The sequence below is a fragment of the Carassius auratus genome, chromosome 22 (genome assembly GCF_003368295.1).
Source record: "Carassius auratus strain Wakin chromosome 22, ASM336829v1, whole genome shotgun sequence".
Taxonomy (NCBI): Eukaryota; Metazoa; Chordata; class Actinopteri; order Cypriniformes; family Cyprinidae; genus Carassius; species Carassius auratus.
Window position 1 is genome coordinate 14,342,747 of NC_039264.1, and position 19,023 is coordinate 14,361,769.

General features: G+C 38.9%; 1 protein-coding gene across 4 annotated transcripts in view; it reads left to right on the forward strand.

Moving 5' to 3' along the window:
* The window catches only part of atp11b (ATPase phospholipid transporting 11B), a 43,291-nt gene that overhangs the window by 20,673 nt on the left and 3,595 nt on the right, over positions 1-19,023 (forward strand). Inside the window, exons 18-32 of one of the 4 annotated variants that reach the window (XM_026197881.1) lie at positions 1,042-1,223; positions 4,764-4,967; positions 5,211-5,364; positions 5,495-5,597; positions 5,679-5,824; positions 5,902-5,961; positions 6,745-6,872; positions 7,127-7,265; positions 9,428-9,451; positions 9,783-9,848; positions 9,925-10,028; positions 10,464-10,629; positions 12,091-12,176; positions 13,206-13,333; positions 15,705-15,828. In XM_026197881.1, coding sequence (XP_026053666.1) covers positions 1,042-1,223; positions 4,764-4,967; positions 5,211-5,364; positions 5,495-5,597; positions 5,679-5,824; positions 5,902-5,961; positions 6,745-6,872; positions 7,127-7,265; positions 9,428-9,451; positions 9,783-9,848; positions 9,925-10,028; positions 10,464-10,629; positions 12,091-12,176; positions 13,206-13,287 — 1,644 coding nt within the window. In that variant the 3' untranslated portion in view covers positions 13,288-13,333; positions 15,705-15,828. Of the gene's footprint in view, positions 1-1,041; positions 1,224-4,763; positions 4,968-5,210; positions 5,365-5,494; positions 5,598-5,678; positions 5,825-5,901; positions 5,962-6,744; positions 6,873-7,126; positions 7,266-9,427; positions 9,452-9,782; positions 9,849-9,924; positions 10,029-10,463; positions 10,630-12,090; positions 12,177-13,205; positions 13,334-15,704; positions 15,839-19,023 lie in introns of those variants that run through there. The other 3 variants (XM_026197880.1, XM_026197878.1, XM_026197879.1) reach the window with 3 other exon arrangements.

The following is a 19,023-nucleotide window of genomic DNA, read 5'->3' on the forward strand; positions in this document are numbered from 1 at the left end:
TCTTAACTTTATTAAGTTAGAAAATGATGAGTAGTTACTGAGAATTTTAGGAAAATATTTCATGAACTCAGCACCAGAATATCATAGAGACTAGTGGTTGACCGATATGTGTTTTTGGACAGCCAATACTGGAAAGCAAGGGGGCTGATATAAAGCCGATATGATTTTTTTTAAAAATTATCATTGTTATTAATATCATTGTTAATATAAAAGCAATCATTATAATACTTTCTGTATACATTAATATCAGATTATTACACAGACTTCTATCTGTGTTGGACATAACTGTTAAAGACGATGGTGAACGAGAGAGAGAGTGAGCACTGTGTGTGCTCGAACACATCGGCCAAGCAGAAAAACTTATCGATGCCGATATTTGGAAAACAAAAGAGACAAATATCGGCCGATATATCGATCTTCCATTAGTAGATACTAATTTGTACAGGAAAAAACTGTCTAAACAAATCACCTCAAAATGCCCTAGCAACTTCTCACAAGCATGGATGAGCGAGTAGCCACTAAACTTTTTTCTTCAGACATCTAAAAGTCTAGTTAAAATGTCAAGGTCTGGTCCGAGTTCAGCTTTTCTAATTCAAATGATGTTGATGAGAGCACTGCAGTTAATTAGCTCCATTTGCTGTCCTCATTATCAGCTGTGCTGAAACCCATGAGAGCATCTTTAGACCCACATCACACACACACACACACACACACACACACACATGCTCCCGGCAGTTCTCAGAGGATCGTATTGAGACTCATGGGATGTTTCAGACACAGCAGTGACATTGAAAAGCTCCTCCATATGCTAAATGCTCTCTTATGTCTGTGCTTAAGTGCATGAACTCAATTATGGACGTGGAGCTCAGGACTGTGGCTTTTAAGCTGCTTCTTGGCCAGCAGTTCACCATCATTTATACTTGTATAAATGTTTGTATTACATTATTTTGTGTATAATGGATCCTTCATTTGTGCACAAATCAGTAAAATGGACTATTTTAACTCTCTTCCTCATGTGTTTGTCCCATCTCACTCTTGTAGAAGGGTTTGCGGACATTAGTGGTGGCCTGCAGACACTTCAGTGCAGATGAGTATCAGGAAGTGGACCGACGGCTCCATGAAGCCAGAACGGCTCTGCAGCAGAGAGAGGAACGACTGGTCGAGGTCTTCAACTTCATCGAGAGAGACCTGGAACTGCTGGGAGCAACTGGGGTGGAGGACAAGTGAGTCTACACACACACACACACACATACACACACACACACACACAAGGATGAGAATGTGATGCTGAGGTGGAGATGGACATCTCATAAACATAAACAAATTCATTCTGGTCACATGGGATTCCTTTGCCATACATCGCACTTTGACATGTCATTGAAAGATAGTAAAAACAGATGCATAACTGCTGAAATTTATATTTATTTTACATAATATTTACTAGATTAATAATAAATGCATTGAAAATTAATTAAATAAAAAAATATAAACATGATAATGAAATTTGTCAAATAAGTGTATTCTTCAGATCAGTGTTTCCCAATCAAAGTGCCATGGAAAATTATCAGATGCTTCTCTATTTCATTATTTGCATTTTAAATCAGTGCTATTGGTCATAGTTATATCTGTTTGTGAGTATTGCAAATATTTAACCAATGAAAATAATTCAAAGGATCCTTAAATTGTCAGTCAATCCTCATAACTCCACCCCGCCTCTATTCAAAATGAAGTGCCACGGCGCGCAGTTTGAAAACAGATGTCTAATTCTTCGCAATGTCAGAGTAAATAAAGAACTGATGATGTCTGAGTTAGTACAGCATTTTCTTTACTCAAGAAACACCATCTATAAGATTTATGTTTTTGTGTGCTTGAAGAGTGGAGAAGAACCTTAGCTTTTGCCATCTAGTTACATCTAGTTAGTAGCCAATATACGTTGTGTACGTGAACGCAATGGAAACAAGCTACAACACAACAAAATTTGCGCAACACAACAGAAAGAAGCAGCGATACAGTGAAATTGGTACAACACAACAGAAACAAGCAGCAAAACAATGAAATTTGAGCAAACACAATAGTGCCGCTCCATTTAAAAGCAGGTGATGGCGATTTAGCGCTAATCACGGAACCAGATTTACTGATTAGGTGCGCATGATCATATCATTAGATATATCGCCCAGCCCTGGTCTGGATACGTACTGGATCCGGGTGACTGCAGTGACCCTCTGATCTGGATACAGACTGGATCTGGTGGCTACGGTGACCTCGGAATAAGAGAAACAGACTAATATTAGCATAGATGCCATTCTTCTAATGATGTAGCAAGTACATAGGGTGTTATGGGAAGTGTTCCCGGTTCTGATTTACCTAATTAATGCAGCCTAAAAATCCTTTAATGGATTTGGATATTAAAAGCATATTAGTATGTTATGTGTGAGCCAGGTTAAAGAGAGGTTGGTTATTCCAGAGTTTAGGCGCCAAATAGGAAAAGGATCTGCCGCCCACAGTTGATTTTGATATTCTAGGTATTATCAAATTGCCTGAGTTTTGAGAACGTAGCGGACATAGATTGATTATAATGTAAAAGGAGCTCATTCAAATACTGAGGTGCTAAACCATTCAGGGCTTTATAAGTAATAAGCAATATTTTAAAATCTATACGATGTTTGATAGGGAGCCAGTGCAGTGTGGACAGGACCGGGCTAATATGGTCATACTTCCTGGTTCTAGTAAGAACTCTAGCTGCTGCATTTTGGACTAGCTGTAGTTTGTTTACTAAGGGTGCAGAACAACCACCCAATAAAGCATTACAATAATCTAACCTTGAAGTCATAAATGCATGGATTAACATTTCTGCATTTGACATTGAGAGCATAGGCCGTAATTTAGATGCATTTTTTAGATGGAAAAAAGCAGTTGATAACACCTAGCACCTAGAACACCTAGAACATGCAGTGTTCAACGGAAACAAGTCGCAATGCAATACATTTAGCACAACACAACAAAACAAACTGAAACACAATGGAAACAAGCCATACACAGTTCAAACTTTAGTTTTGACAGCACTGAAGAGCTTTGATAAAACAGTCGGATCTGTTGGATCTGTTAAATGCACTCACTGTCTGTGACAGTATATGACCGTTGATTGTCAACAGACAGTGCTGATAATGGCAGTGGTGTGATGACTTCACACTGGCTCGTGATTATTGGATGTCCTCCTAGCAGGAGAGCAGGAAGTCAGCCGTGAGTCAGTCTGCAGCTGCTGCTAATGCAGTTTGACATGTCACTGTGACTCACACAGCTCTCTGTGCTCTTAAGGCCAGCCATCAATCTCTGTCCACATGTGCAATTCAAGTGTTAAAGGCATGCAGGGACACAGGAGCGTGTCTGGAATCGAGCTGCAGTGACTGTCGCTGGGATTTCCATGAGCCTTTTGAAGACCCATTAAAACTGCACAACTGAGGCACACACACGTCCTCCCAATGAGCATCTTCAGAGAAATCCTCACATAGATCTGACCGTCTCTGTGCTAGGCCACTGTATAGAGCTATATATATATAAAGCATGAGGAATACAAAGAGAACGATGTTAAAATTGTGCAACACAAATCTGCATATGGAAATCTTTCATCCTCACACTCAAATCCCATTTGCAGTTGAAATGACTACATTGTGCCTGAACAACACATCTGTGAATGTGACTTAAGGTCAAAGAGAGTAAAAACACATGTATGACTATAAGAAGACTTGATGAAGCTGTCATCGGTGAGGACTGTAGAGACCAGGATGGTTTTGCTTTAATGACGGTGAGCCGTTTCCGTGTGTCAAGTGTGAATAGCTGCTTGTTAATCTGCATGTTTAATCGAGCCTCAGGGAAACAACAAGCCGTGACTGCATCCACAATTATGTGCTTGGCATTCTCTGCAGCGTAATGCTGCTGTCTCTGGAGTCCGTGCCAACCGTGTGCTGCGTTTAGTACTGCGTGAAGTCAAGGCTAAGAGATACGTTTAATTGTTTTCTAAACGAGGTCTTGAGAACATGCTGCGTAACTTTTTAATCAGATACTTGACAGCTGTTAAAACACTTAATATAAAAGTCATGAATAGTGTAACTGATAAAAAAAGTGCCTTGATTTCATGTTGTTAATAAAATAAAAAAGTAGAAAACCTTTTTTCAATGTGATTAAAGTATAATTACCAAAAGGTTATTAAAAAAATAATTACCACCTGGTTTACACATCATTGCTCTTATGTTTTTTTTTGTTTTTTTTTCATGTTTGTTTGAAAGATTATTATCTGTTCATTTTAATCCAATCAGTGGTGTGTCAGCATTTAGGAAAAACCAAAAAAAATTTTTTTTTACTGAAATTAAAATATTATGTGTGCGTATGTGTATATATTAAATTAAAATTGTATTAATTTTAACAAAACATAGGTCAGTATAATGGTATAATAGTAAAATAATATATCAGTGATAGCGTAATAAAGCTATTTTTATTATTAATAATAATAACAATGTCACTTTAATAAGAAATAAACTATAAAATAAATATTCAGTGTATTAATTTCAAATGAATAGGCTTCTTTAGCAGATATGGGAGGAAATTGAACAGAATTCAAAACTAATACAGCACTTTGCATTCAATCTGTCATTACCACATGACTTCTTCATTGCAGCAAAATATGCTATTTTTGATTGTGCTCATGTTATTATTGTTATATTTTGTGGCCTATGAATTTCAGATTTTCTGTGTGTGTTTGTGTCTAGGCTGCAGGACAAAGTCCAGGAGACGATTGAAGCGCTGCGACTGGCTGGGATCAAGGTGTGGGTGTTGACCGGCGACAAGCATGAGACGGCAGTCAGCGTGAGCCTCTCCTGCGGTCACTTCCACCGCACCATGAACGTCCTGGAGCTCGTGCAGCAGAAATCTGACCACGAGTGCGCCGAGCAGCTCCGCAGACTAGCCCGAAGGTACAACACACCACTGCACACTTCCTTTGAGATCTACAGCCCTTTTAAACTCTTCCATGATGAGTGTCAAGCGGTTTCCACCTTCCATGTTGAATGGGAATATAGGACTAAGGGTAAAACAATAGAAAAACGGTCATTTGACGAGCGCATTGCGTGATTCATTTGAATACTCTCCTCTCATAAACTTTGCATCTGACAGGGAAACTGATTGTAGGCCTAATTGTTTAAGATGTGCTTGTGCAGGATCAAGGAGGATCATGTGATCCAGCACGGGCTGGTGGTGGACGGGGCCAGTCTGTCTCTGGCTCTGCGGGAGCATGAGAAACTCTTCATGGAGGTGTGTAAGAACTGCTCGGCGGTTCTCTGCTGCAGAATGGCACCTCTCCAAAAGGCCAAGGTGGGTCACCTCACCCTTCTTGTGTTGACGTTTCACTCTATCCCCACAAGGCCAGAGGTCCCGCACACTAATATGGCTGGTCGCCCCACACTGGCCTGTTGTTTTCATCGTGCTGGTGTGTGTTTGGCAGGTGGTGAGACTGCTGAAGACTTCTCCTGAGAAGCCTATTACATTAGCCATCGGAGACGGAGCCAACGACGTCAGTATGATCCAGGAGGCTCACGTTGGGATTGGTAGGTGGACTCAAAGGTGCGGCTTGTGAGTCAAATGTATTGCGATCAAACTAACCGAATAAAAAAAAAAAAACTGTACAGGAATCATGGGCAAAGAAGGAAGACAAGCCGTGAGGAACAGCGACTATGCAATCGCGAGGTTCAAGTTCCTCGCCAAACTGCTGCTTGTGCACGGCCATTTCTACTACATTAGAATAGCAACCCTAGTGCAATACTTTTTCTACAAGGTACGTTGGGACGTTTTGTGTGGCTTTGAGTTTGAAGATTTGCCTTTTTATAAAACTCTTGTTTTGTTTTCTTGTAGAATGTGTGCTTTATCACTCCCCAGTTTTTATACCAGTTCTTCTGTTTGTTCTCACAGCAAGTAAGTGTCTATATATGTGTATATCAGTGTGCATATGTCATTTATGGCGGTTAACACCGCGAATCTGTGTCATAAACTTAAACCCATTGCAAAATCTTTCACCCTCGCTTGAAATACCAACTCTCAAGGATTCCCATTGAAATTGACTGGATTTCACCTGGAAAATTTCGCAAAACAATGGTAAATGTAACTCTAAAGCCTTAGTATTAAATTAGTTGACATTTTTATTAACCATTTATGTATTTGGCAGATGCTTTTTTCCAATTTATGTTGGAACCCTTGACTTTGGTGTTGCTAGTGCCATGCTTTACTGTTCGACCTACAGAAATGTTTTTAATCAGTCCAATTAAAAATGACCAATTGGTGGTATTGGAGAAATGACCTAATCCGTATCTAGAGACCAGAAAACCATAGAGTAGGGACCATCCACGGCTCGCTCCTAGGACTTCTGTTGTTCATCAGATTTTTGAAATCCAGTTACTTCGGTAGGAATCCGTTGTGTTGAGAATTTCATGTGAGAGTGAAAAAAGGTCTGGAACTGGTTCAAGTTAGAATAGAATTATTGTCATTATAATACACTTCATTCTTTGCTCTGACTATGCAGTATATGAGGTTTTCCAAGTCTTTAGATATTGCGTGTTTTTAGAAATCATCAGTAGTTGGTTAAGTCTGGAGATTTCAGTTTGACCTTTTACTGTACAGTATGTGTGATCAATGTGTGATTTCTCAAGAACCTGTTTGATTTTAGTGTGGGTGTTTAACATGCTCTCTTGTGCTTGGCAGACTCTTTATGACAGCGTGTATCTGACGCTGTATAATATCTGCTTCACCTCTCTGCCCATACTGGTATACAGTCTGTTTGAGCAGCTGGTGCATCCCCATGTTCTGCAGAGCAAACCAGCACTTTACAGGTCTTTAACTTTATTTAAAACAAAATGTCCTCAAAAGACAAAGTTTCATCATGTCACTATTAGTAGTAGTAGTAGTAGTTTAAATTCATTAAATCAGTTATTGAATTGCAAAAATTAAAAATGCACCTGCACCTTTTCTCTATTTCCAATTTAATCTTTAATTTCATACTAGCTGTAATGGGAATTTGAGTCTGTTTTGTTGTTTTCAGCCCCCAAACAAATCCAAATGAAGTAATATTCTTTCCCTTCTTCAGAGACATCAGTAAAAACTCCCTGTTGTCCTTCAAAACCTTTTTGTACTGGACCTTCCTGGGCTTCTGCCACGCCTTCGTCTTCTTCTTCGGCTCCTACGTCCTGATGGGAGAAGACACCACGCTGATGGGAAATGGACAGGTCAGCGCCAGTGTCTCTCGGCTTCTCCTCGCTCTTCTGTCATTCAAGCTCATGTGTGTCTGTGGCATGACAGTTGTCTTCAATATCCTCCACACAGCATTCTGTATAGATCTCACACACACTCTCTCAATAATTTAGCTAGAAGTGCTTAGTTCACCCAAAAATGCAAATTAGGTTGCATTTTACTCAGCCTATTGTAAATTGTATTTGAAGCTCTATCTTTGCAGTCACCGGGTGTTGTGTTGCATCAGTCCAAAAGAAGTTAAATAAAAAACGCCTTTCTGGGTGGTGAACAAAGGGCTCCTGTAGCGAAATATCCATATTCAATATGTAATAATCACTTTAATCTTTAATCGCCAACAGTTGTACACTGAAGCAGCTCCGGGAGCATGACGTATGAGGTCAGCGTTGCACATGCGCCGCGTGAAAACCAACGTTTGTTTACAGGATCAAAAGAAACAAAGTTTCCTGACTTTAGAAAACCAGTCTCCTCTTGGCTCAGCACGAGTTCCTCCGACATTCTTCTTTAAAAATCCTTGATTTGTACTTCTAATTATTTGACTGTTGTTTTGATTTGTTTGATTCCACAGTAGAGCTGCAACTAACGACTATTCTTTCTGTCGACTAATCTAACGATTATTTTTTCGATTAGTCGACTAATCTAACGATTATTTTTATTACAATAAATAATTAATCAAATGTTCTTTTTTTTTTTTATTAGCTAATGAATCCTTTGGATAACTTTACAAAAAAAATATATAAGTACAACTTCTAATATAATATTTCAACCTTTATTCAAGTTTTTACAGTATAAAATAATGAGGCAAAGAAAATTATTTTACTATGGTAAATATGAGCTTATGATAGCGTTTATAATTAAACCACAGTAGCCATAAATTTACAGTTGTCTGAGACGTCATGAAATGTTCTTTAGCCTCACAAACCATAAAATGTAGTCAGGGTTCTGCTATGGTTTAACATGGTTTTTGGAGATCTGGAGCTGGTTCGGGGTAGCTCGGTGGTTTGTGACTGTTGTCTCACGGCGCGCTGTCTTTTAAGGGGCCGTTCACATATGTCTTTTGCACGCTCAAGTTCGTTATTTCCAATGTAGGTGCGCGATAAGGGCACTCATAATGGAAGCGATACGGTTGCGACGCGCACGCGGTGCGACGCCCTTGTTTTGTCCAGGCGCGCCCGCACCGCATCGAGTTAAAAACATCTCAACTTTTCAGAATGCAGCAAGCGCAAGAATATCAGACCTGAACCAGGAAGTTGGTCACCAGATCACACGGTAACCAGTTAAACCGTAACCGGAGAGCGCCAAGATGTTTTCCTCTGAGGTGCTCGCGCATCGCAGTTGTGCTTCCGTGGTTCACCATATCGGTTTTGCAAAGGGAACAAATGGCCATTTTATTTGTCCTCTGTTTAAAGTATTCCCATACTTTTGATAACAGTGGTCTCTGTTTTTGTGATAGAATGCAACTTTCTCCATTCCCAGTATGCCATTACGCGAGATGTAAACAAACAGTGTGACGCGTCGACGCATTTTTATATTTTTTATATATACACGTATTTTTGTAGTCGACATAAACGATGAAGTTGACGCGTCGTTGCAGCACTATTCCACATATATACGTAATTCCCCTCGAACTGCTTCTGTGTACAACAGTGAGTGCAAGCTAGATTAAAGTAATTATTACATTTTGAATATGGATATTTTTCTTACAAAAATGCATCGATTCGGTACAGGAGGCCTCCTCCTTTTAACTTCTTTTGAACTGATGCAACACAACACCCCGTTGACTGCAAAGATAGAGCTTGAAAGATCAAATACAATTTGAATATAACTGACTGTATTCGACTGAAATAAAAAAAAACACCTAGGATCTCTCAAGGGTGAATAAAATACAGCCTGATTTTTTTATTTTTAGGTGAACTAACCCTTTAAGGTAATGAATGCACTTGGTTAGACGTTAATAACTGTAACTTGGCCTCAGTGACTATTGATTTACTCTAGCTTACAGACACAAAGCATCAATCCTCCAACTAATTACATCGTTATCTGGCACATTTGTACCGAACTGTTGGCTTTTACTACTTATCCATCTTCTGTCACTTTTTTCTGCTTCTCTCTTTCTCTTTCTTGCGGTGCATGCTCTCAGATTTTGCGAGCTAACAGGCAACTGGTAAGAGCTGACTGGATTCCAGTTGATGCATGTGTCTTTTCTAATGAGCAGCTGTCTCTGTGGTTTGGTTTAGCGGCTCTGAACTCGATTCTTTTGATACTCTGCCATCCTCAATTACCACAAGATTTGGACGTGCTCTCTCACTTGCACTTTGCATGACAGCGAATGGCTTCCGACGAGCCGGAACTGCTCTCTGATATAAATCGGTTGGGCATGGTTTATTTTGGATGAATTGAAAGCCTCTAGATATTTCCTTCACCCCGTATGACATGTGGACAGTCTGATGGGCTAGCTTGAAATCTTTTCACACAGTTGTGTTTCTTTCTTGCAGATGTTTGGAAACTGGACATTTGGCACTTTAGTATTCACTGTGATGGTTATTACGGTTACATTGAAGGTGAGTGCGTGCTTGAATCCAACACGTGTGCTTTTTAAATAACACGTGAGCTTCACTTGCTCCGTTGTCTCCACAGCTGGCCTTAGAAACACATTTCTGGACGTGGATGAATCACTTTGTCACATGGGGCTCCATCGCCTTCTACTTCATCTTCTCCTTGTTTTATGGCAGCATCATCTGGTACTGTATTGCATCTGTTCTCCCATAGTGCCTTCAGAAATATTTAATTTGAACTTTGACTGAACTTTAAGGAAATCATGCTTTCCTACCAGCAATCATATGCATTATGGGTCTGTTTCAGAGGAATGTGTTTTTAATCAACACTGCTTAAAATGAGTGTAATAAATTGTCAAAATGCATGTTTTTCTGTCAGGAACAATATCTCATTTGGTTATTTTCCTTCCTAAATAGTTTGTGTTGTATTGTTGACTTGCTGGAGATAAGCGTTTGCTCTTTCTAGCCTCATGTGTCCAGTAGCGATGCCTCTGGAATACAGTCAAGATGCTGTGCTCAATATTTGGCTCTGGCTCTGAAACACTTGCCCGTTTGCTCATTCGTTAGATATTTGACAGAATTATCAACTGCTCAACTAATTGAAGTTCTCCTCTCCGTTAGGCCATTTCTTCACACGCAGGACATGTACTTCGTCTTCGTTCAGCTGCTGTCCAGCGGCTCGGCCTGGTTTGCCATCATCATCATCGTCGTGGCCTGCCTGTTTCCAGATGTCATCAAGAAAGTCTTCTACAGGCACCTGCAGCCGACCAGCACGCAGAAATCTCAGGTGAGCGCCATATTTCCACCACAAACACTCCAGCTCTGACTGACACTTAACCTCACTCAGAGGTATCATCCGACAGCGCCAGCATTCAACAAAACATTAAAAATCTACTGTTCCATCTTGTCTGGTTGAATTATGAGAATAGATCATGGCAGAATGTAGCTTCATGATGCTTGTTTACCTTAACGGTCACTTCCTGTTAATAGGTATATGTTCCTCATTGAAGTAACATCACCATTTCTCATTTGAGTAAGATAACTATTGCCACAAGTACTAAACTTTCCAGTAGTCTACACCAATTACACTGCTGTTTCATGATTCTCTGATTTAAAAAGAAAAGTTCAAGATTCAGAGCTAATTAAAACAATGATTTGTAACCTACAAGAGTTCCAGTCTACTTAACTAGTTTGGTGCCACTATAAAAGCTTTAAGTGAGGTCATTATACTATATCTATATACTATACTATATATATATATATATATATATATATATATATATATATATATATATATATATATATATATATATATATATATATATATATACTATATTGTCATGAACGTCAAGCGACTATTGGTTATACATAAATGGTAAATGGTAATAATAATAACAAATAGTGGCTTGATGGTGTTTAAAAGTCAGCACACATTTTCTAGAAACAGGATTTTTTGAACCAACAATAACTCCAACATCTTTGTTTTGACCAGGTTTTTGGGGGTGTTTTGTCATCGCCATCTGATGGGCTGTCATGAATAATACAGGAATTTTTTATTGTTTTTTACAGATCCATGGGTCTTTAGACAATATTGTTGTGTGTATGCAAAACTTTTAGAAAGTTCAGTTTTTAGTATATTGTAGTGATGTTAACATAGCCTTTGTTTGACAATATGCTACACCCATTCGTTCTTCGATTGCACTTGAAGTAAATCAGTCAGTGACAAACACTTAAACTAAAACGGTCCCAGTTTTCACTTTTGTAAGGAGACTACAGCTATAAGTTAATAATTTGGGATGTGGTTGGTTAATAGTTTCTAGTGCCTGATATGTTACCATTTTGCATAGGACCAAGTACCACTGGTGATTGTATGCCACAACCTTTTTTTTTTTTTTTTTCGTAAATGCAAAGTAGAGAGAACTGCCAAGCTTTGTTGATTTAAGATAAAAAAAGCACTTATTAAAACACTTATTTTATTCACTTTGTACTCTTTTAATCCTTATATTCCTATGTATTTCTTCATGCCTAAGTGAGGCAGTAACTGAAGTATCTGCAGTACGGTTCTGTGGCGTCAGCACACGCTGCCCTGCGGGTGACACCCAATAGTTTCAGAGTGATTTCTCTCTGCGTCTGCTGCTTGTTTCCAGTTTCCTGTCTCTGTCATTTCTGAATGTGTGTGGCGAGGGGGTTTTGGTTTACACTGTGTTGACTTTTCCTCCTCTTCACTGACCCTCTGTGTGTTCTGTAGATGTACACCAACTGCGTGGCTATAGGTGATGACTTCATCGCACTTCAGCCTCTGTCCAGAGCCAAGAATCAGCTGGGCAAGATTAGGTAGAGTAGGAGAGACACCCTCACACTGCATGCGGAGAGAGCGAAATAAGCAACTCGCGTGCTTTAGCTATTCACCTGCATGTGTAACCCGTACCTGCAAGTGCATGACTGTGTGGGTCAGATATAAAGCAGACGTGGCTGTTTGGAGATGCATCCTCGTACAGCATGAGCTTGAGCTCACAGCCCCATTGATGGAGGCTTTTTGTAAAGTTTGGAAGCTTTCTATTGAGTTTTTCTTTTTTTTACCCAGACCACATGTTCCCAAACCGATTGTTTTTGGCCTCTACCAACGAGCAGAGAAAATAATCTCCAGTCCACCTCCAGCGAGACATCAGTAAAAATACTTATTTAAAATCTGAATTTAACTTTGTGGAAATTCAGCAAAAACAAATCTAAAAAGGTGTAACTTGCGCGATATGTAAAATTGTATTATCGTCCTTTTGTCAGACTCCGAAATCTGTGAAATTTTGCAGAGAAATAGTAAATGTGATTTTACGTTAAATATACTAGCGCACACAAATTTCTGGTAAAATAATAAATTATTAAATTAAAATTAAATTAAATGTATGCATTTATCCAAAGCGACTTTTTTCCTAACATGTGTTCTCTGGGATTCGAACCCCCAACCTTGCGTTTGCTAATGCAATATTCTACCATTTGAGCTACAGGAACACTAAATTATATTATTAAATTATAATAACATTTTATTATATATAAATATCTATTATATTTATATTGTATATAAACATTTTTGGCAAATAGAATTGACTTGCTCTGTGAAAGATAAGTGATGCTGCCTTAATTTGGCCAAAGGTTTCTTGAGTGTTTTGGAACCGACTTCACATCTGGATAGTGCCCAAGATGCCTTAAAATGCTGTCTACATAGGCAGCTCACTAGGTTTTGAAACGGAGCCTTCACGTTCAGAAGTAGTGTTTTCTCGCAGTGGACATGGGACAGTTTCATGCTCGTTCCCCTTTCTTCTGTTTTGATCCGTTTGGGACACTTACCGCGCTGTTTTGTCCCTCCAGATGGAAGCGGATAAGGTTTCAGTCAGCTCAGAATATGACACTGCTGAAATCGGGAGCAGAGGGGAGGACAATCGGCCACTGATCGCTGCTTTTCCTCCACCTCTGGTGCAGCCCTACCCTTCCCCTAGGTAGTACTCTACCCCCATCAGGCCCTGTCTGTGTGTGTACAGTATGTGACCACCATGACCCAGTCATCCTGTCATGTGACTAGCTCTTCCTGTGATGTCACCAGGAGCGAGGGCTGCTCTGAGTGGCATGAGTCTTAGATCTTTCCGATCTATTCGCTTGAGACTCTGCTGGTCTAATCTAATCTCCGACTCAAGTGCATTAAATGTCTGCATGTCTTACTAATCTTTATTTATTGTTTTTCCACCATAATCAGTTGTGTTTGTATTTAATTTGACAGACGTTTGTTTGTATTTTCATCAACCTTATAAATCATTGATCGAATGAGCTGCTCTTTTTCTATAAGTTACTGACGTTCATGTGTGATTCACCAATGGTTAGTAACTTGTATGGTGCTGGTTTTTGTTTATAAGTTAATAGCATGTTGTTCATACTATGGCCATGTACACACAGCCCGAAAATATGGTTTTCTTTCTGTTCCTGAATGCTGGGCTGCAAACTAACACTAATTTTGTCAACTAATCAGATGAAAATCCAAACCTAATTAACATTTAAAATGTATTATTAAAAATTCTGTGTTCTCCACTATTTTCCAGAAGTGGTTTGTCCATTGAAAGGTACTACTCACTATTATAAAGTAGAATGATTGGTGATATTTTCTGTGAGCAGCACACAGACCTGAAAATTCAATGATCAAATTTGCTGGTTATTTTTATATTTGATTTTATCGATTAGTTGTTGCAGCCCTAATGATTTGTCATATTTTTTGGACTCCAAACTAAATTGCCAATGGTTAGCATACATGTTTTTGTTTCACAGCTTCAAGATGATGGTATTACGTCAATCATTAGGAGTTCAGGAGAGACTTCTGTATTCAGTACTTGGAGTACTCACTTGTACTCACTAAAAAAATCTTTAGGCCATTTACTCACATTTTCACACTAGAGCTTTTACTGAAAACCAAAATTTGATCTATTTGGAAAAGTTTTCCTAATTTAGATGTGTACTGTTCAATTAAACTCTGTTGGAGCCTCAGAACTCAATAGTTTGCTCCATTTAAATGAGCTCAAGAAAAATTATCCATGACTCTCTTACCTCTACAGATATTAAACCGGTAAATATGATTTATTAATAGCTAGCACATTTATTTGTAACTGAGATGAAATGACAGCAGCATCATTTGTCATAGCCTCCAGCAATTACTGCGAAGGTTCTGCTTTTGATTAGAACTGTATGTTTCGCTTGAACTGCCTCTTTATTTACAATTACAGGAAACGGTTGAAGTTTTGCAGCATTTACTCTTTCCGCAAGTTCCTGCAAATATAGAATTCTTTGTTTTTGTTTTGTTTTTTGCAGAAAGTCCATGTAGTAATAGCTAAATCTTTAACCCAAACTCAGGTTAACAAGAAACATCGTTGAAAAATTGACTGTATTTCTGTGTTGACCGAATGTGTTGGGGATTGTCTATCATTATAGCTGTGGATTGTAGTTTGACAATTTTCAAGCATCTTTTAATGTAGATGTAGAGCAAGGTGTACATGAAAGTCCTCATTAATGCATCAGTCAACAAAAACATTTGTTTCAAGACTGTGTAGCAGTTCTGCAAGGCATGCTGAAGTGAGTCTGGAGGGATTTAATGTTAATATTGGTAGTTTGCATAATGCCTAGTCAGGTTGTCCGAGAGATCAAAGAATTGACTTCCTCACTTCTGGCTGCACGCACTCTTTTTCCTCTTTGGTTGGTTTCGAGAGCATCTGATTGGGAATCTGATGTGAATAAGCCATCTTGGAGCACTCAGGCTGTAATTTAACATGTAGCCCTTTAGTGCCATCTTAGTAATTGAGTATTGAGTTAAAGAGAACTATCATTTCTGTCGAGGCCAAGGATGTCTTTGGTTCTGATGAGATGGCACCATTTATCACTCTAATGTCTTCATTTTTGGTCATTCATTGTCTCGTTTCAGACCTCTCATCTTTTAAATGTAAAATAATGCACTGCATTTATGATTTGAGTTCTTTTCTCAAGTTGGGTACAAATTGGTATAATATTTCTTTTTTTGTTTGTCTGAAGTTAATTGCAACCTATAATCACACAATTCTGACTTTTTTCATAGTTGTGAGTTTACATCTTCCTTTTAAACCCCTTCGGGTTTCAAGCCCAATTTTTCGCCCTTTTTGTGGAAGTGCTTTTGTAAAATGCAGGACAAATTCAGCATTTTAAAGTTGATGTGTAAAGAGTATCCAGTATGACAAAATATTAAGACATCTAGTCATTGCCTATTACGTACATAAAATCAGTGCAGATATGTTTGTTGGGAACCATTTTGTTTCATCTCTTTCATGTTCTGGTTGACCTCTCTTTTTCTTTTTCCAGTTTATTGAGGCCTACCAGGGCATCGGATGCGTGGACTCCATGTGCTGTTTCTCAGAGGGGCAAAACGCCTGCTCACGGCTGGGCCGGCTGGTGGAGCGAATGATGGGCCGCTGCGACCCCGCTCAGGCCACCAGGTGCGACCTCTCTCTCTCTAGCCTCTGCTGTAAACACGTCTCTTACAAGCTGGAGCACGACGAGTCCGCAGCCTGGACGAATGGGAGCCGCCAGCGCACTCAAAGCATTCCCTAATGATTACAATGTAGAATTTAAGACCGAAACGGGTGAATTCATTTGCATTTAATGTAACAAAGATTAGCTAGAAGTTTGAGCGAGGTTCATCGCCTGGGATGCTCCAGGTATGTACGTAAACAAGGACATGTAGAAAAGTTACTTTGAGTCTGCCCTTCCAACCCATTGTCTTTCGTCTTTCCTCATCTTTCGAGGTGCATCCTACATTGTTGGTGTCGCTTTTCGTGTCTTATCTCTGTGGCAGATAAATGTTCTCTGCTGAAGATCTAGTGCCTCCATACGAGTCCATAATCGCCGAAGTTGTCTCGTCATCCTCGTCGTCAGACATCACATCCAGTTATTAGCTAGGCTAATATTTGTAGCGCCAATTTATGCAAGTATTTGCTCGTCGAATGTTGGACTATATGGCTTGATCCATGGAACATCCTGTCATTACGTGTTCTGAGACGTTGCATCCCTGTTCAAGTGTTTGTAGTCTTGGCCTTGCGTGTGTGCCTCTCCGTGGAGGGGTTTGTGATGGCATGCCAACGTAATGCACTCCTCAGCCTCAGCTTTTCGCGTAATCGTTTTGACTGTCCGTATCCGCACTTTGGAAGCAGGAAAGTTCTGAAACTACTCTGCAGTGGTGAGATTAGTACAAGGAGACCTGGTCTCACTAAATGTAAGATTCCTGTTCCAGTATAACGGCTAGAACACTGCCATCGAAGCGCAGGGTACTGGAGGAGACCTCTGCTCTGGCTGGCCAATGATCGGCTCATTTATCGCAAAGAAAAACTCAACAAGGGACCACATCGTGATTGCGTGAGACACCGTTAACTAGTCTCCAAGAGGATTCTTGTTTTTGTTGGTCTTTTTTTTGTTACGTTAAACTTGAAGCCTTATGGAAGTCGAAATAATCTGTGTAATTGCATGACGGCAGCGTTTCATATTTAGTGTGTCAAGTGGTGGACGAATAACAAGAGAGTATGTGCCTCCTCCTAGAGTATTACTAGGTATTTTACTACGCTTTATCACTGTTCGTTTACCATTTTAGTGTGTCTCAAATGAAGCATCTAAATGATTATATGTTGTTGCATTTATCAGTGATCTGTACTGCTTATCTTACATGTCTTCAGATCAGTGGTTCTCAGCTGGTGGGTCATGGGCCAAAAATTTGTCACACATTGCTGTCTAAATGATGATAAAAAAAAATGTTATAAAAAAAAGTGTCAAAATATCCTCATACAGTGGGGCTCGAAAGTTTGGGCACCCTTTGCAGAATCTGTGAAAATGCGAGTAATTTTCTAAAAATAAGAGAGATCATACTAAATGCATGTTATATTTTATTTAGTACTGTCCTGAGTAAGATATTGTACATAAAAGATATTAACATTTAGTCCACAAGACAAAAAAATTGCTGAAATTATTAAAATAACCCCACTCAAAAGTTTGGGAACCCTTGGTTCTTAGTCCTGTGTTCTGTTACCTGATGATCCTTGACTGTCTTTCTGTTTTGTGATGGTTGTGCATGAGTCCCTTGTTTGTTCTGAACAGTTAAACTGAGCAGCGTTCTTCAGAAAAATCTTTAAGGTCCTGCAGATTCTTCAGTTTTCCAGCATCTTTGCATATTTTAACCCTTTCCAGCAGTGACTTTATGATTTTGAGATACATCTTTTCAGATTGAGGACATTTGAGGGACTCAAACACAACTATTTAAAAAGATTCAAACATTCACTGATGCTCCAGAAGGAAACAAGATGCATTAAGAGCTGGGGGGTGAAAACTTTTGAACACAATGAAGATGGCCAAATTTGTTATTTCTTATTTTGTTGAAATAATATATTTTTTTTTCCATTTAGTTCTGCCCTTCGTAAGCAACAGAAGATACTTGTATGTTTCCCGGTACACAAATTAAGTACAATTTACCTTGATCTTCAAATTCCAAAAGTTTTTACCCCCAGCTCTTAATGCATCTTGTTTCCTTCTGGAGCATCAGTGAACGTTTAAATCTTTTTAAATAGTTGTGTTTGAGTCCCTCAAATGTCCTCAGTGTGATAAGGTGCATCTCAAAATCATAAAGTCACTGCTGGAAAGGGTTAAAATATGCAAAGATGCTGAAAAACTGAAGAATCTGCAGGACCTTAAAGATTTTTCTGAAGAACGCTGCTCAGTTTAACTGTTCAGAACAAACAAGGGACTCATGAACAACCATCACAAAACAGAAAGACAGTCGAGGATCATCAGGTAACAGAACTCAGTACTAAGAACCAAGGGTTCCCAAACTTTTGAGTGGGGTTATTTTAATCATTTCAGCAATGTTTTGTCTTGTGGACTAAATGTTAATATCTTTTATGCACAATATCTTACTCAGGACAGTACTAAATAAAATATAACATGCATTTAGTATGATCTCTCTTATTTTTAGAAAATTACTCATATTTTCACAGATTCTGCAAAGGGTGCCCAAACTTTCGAGCCCCATAGTATCTTGTTTCTATAATATTTAACCTTTCTCTTTTTTCTTTTTTAAATCTACTTTGGGATGATTTTGGTACTTGGTTTACTGGGTCATCACACTTGGGTCCTAAAGCAAAACCAGTTGAGAACCACTGCTTTAGATAATGAAGGAGATTGTTACTATTGTATAAGGCCAGTATGCCGCATAGACATATATTTAACTATATAAATGCAAATACGTGTTCTGATTTCAACTTTTTACCTCCTCAAGGTCTTAAAACGGTTGTCCTCATCTGCAAAACATGACAATAGTACATTTAAATTTGCCCTTTACCAGTCCTTTCTATCCAAAGATAATCGTATTACTGTAGCTATCAATGTATTCTTTATCTTATATAGCATGGATCTATGTAAAATATGGCTGTGCTTCAGAGGGATTAGTCCATTGGATGAAGACAATGCCCTCTGGTGTTCAAGGTCTGGCGTTTGAGGACTATAGCTTTGGAACGGCTCCGATCCTCAAGGGCTGCTTAATTACACTCTATTTACAAATATAATATACATTTTATAGTGAACCAATATACACCGTATTTTTCTACAGACAATAGATTTACGTCATGTATATTTACTTATA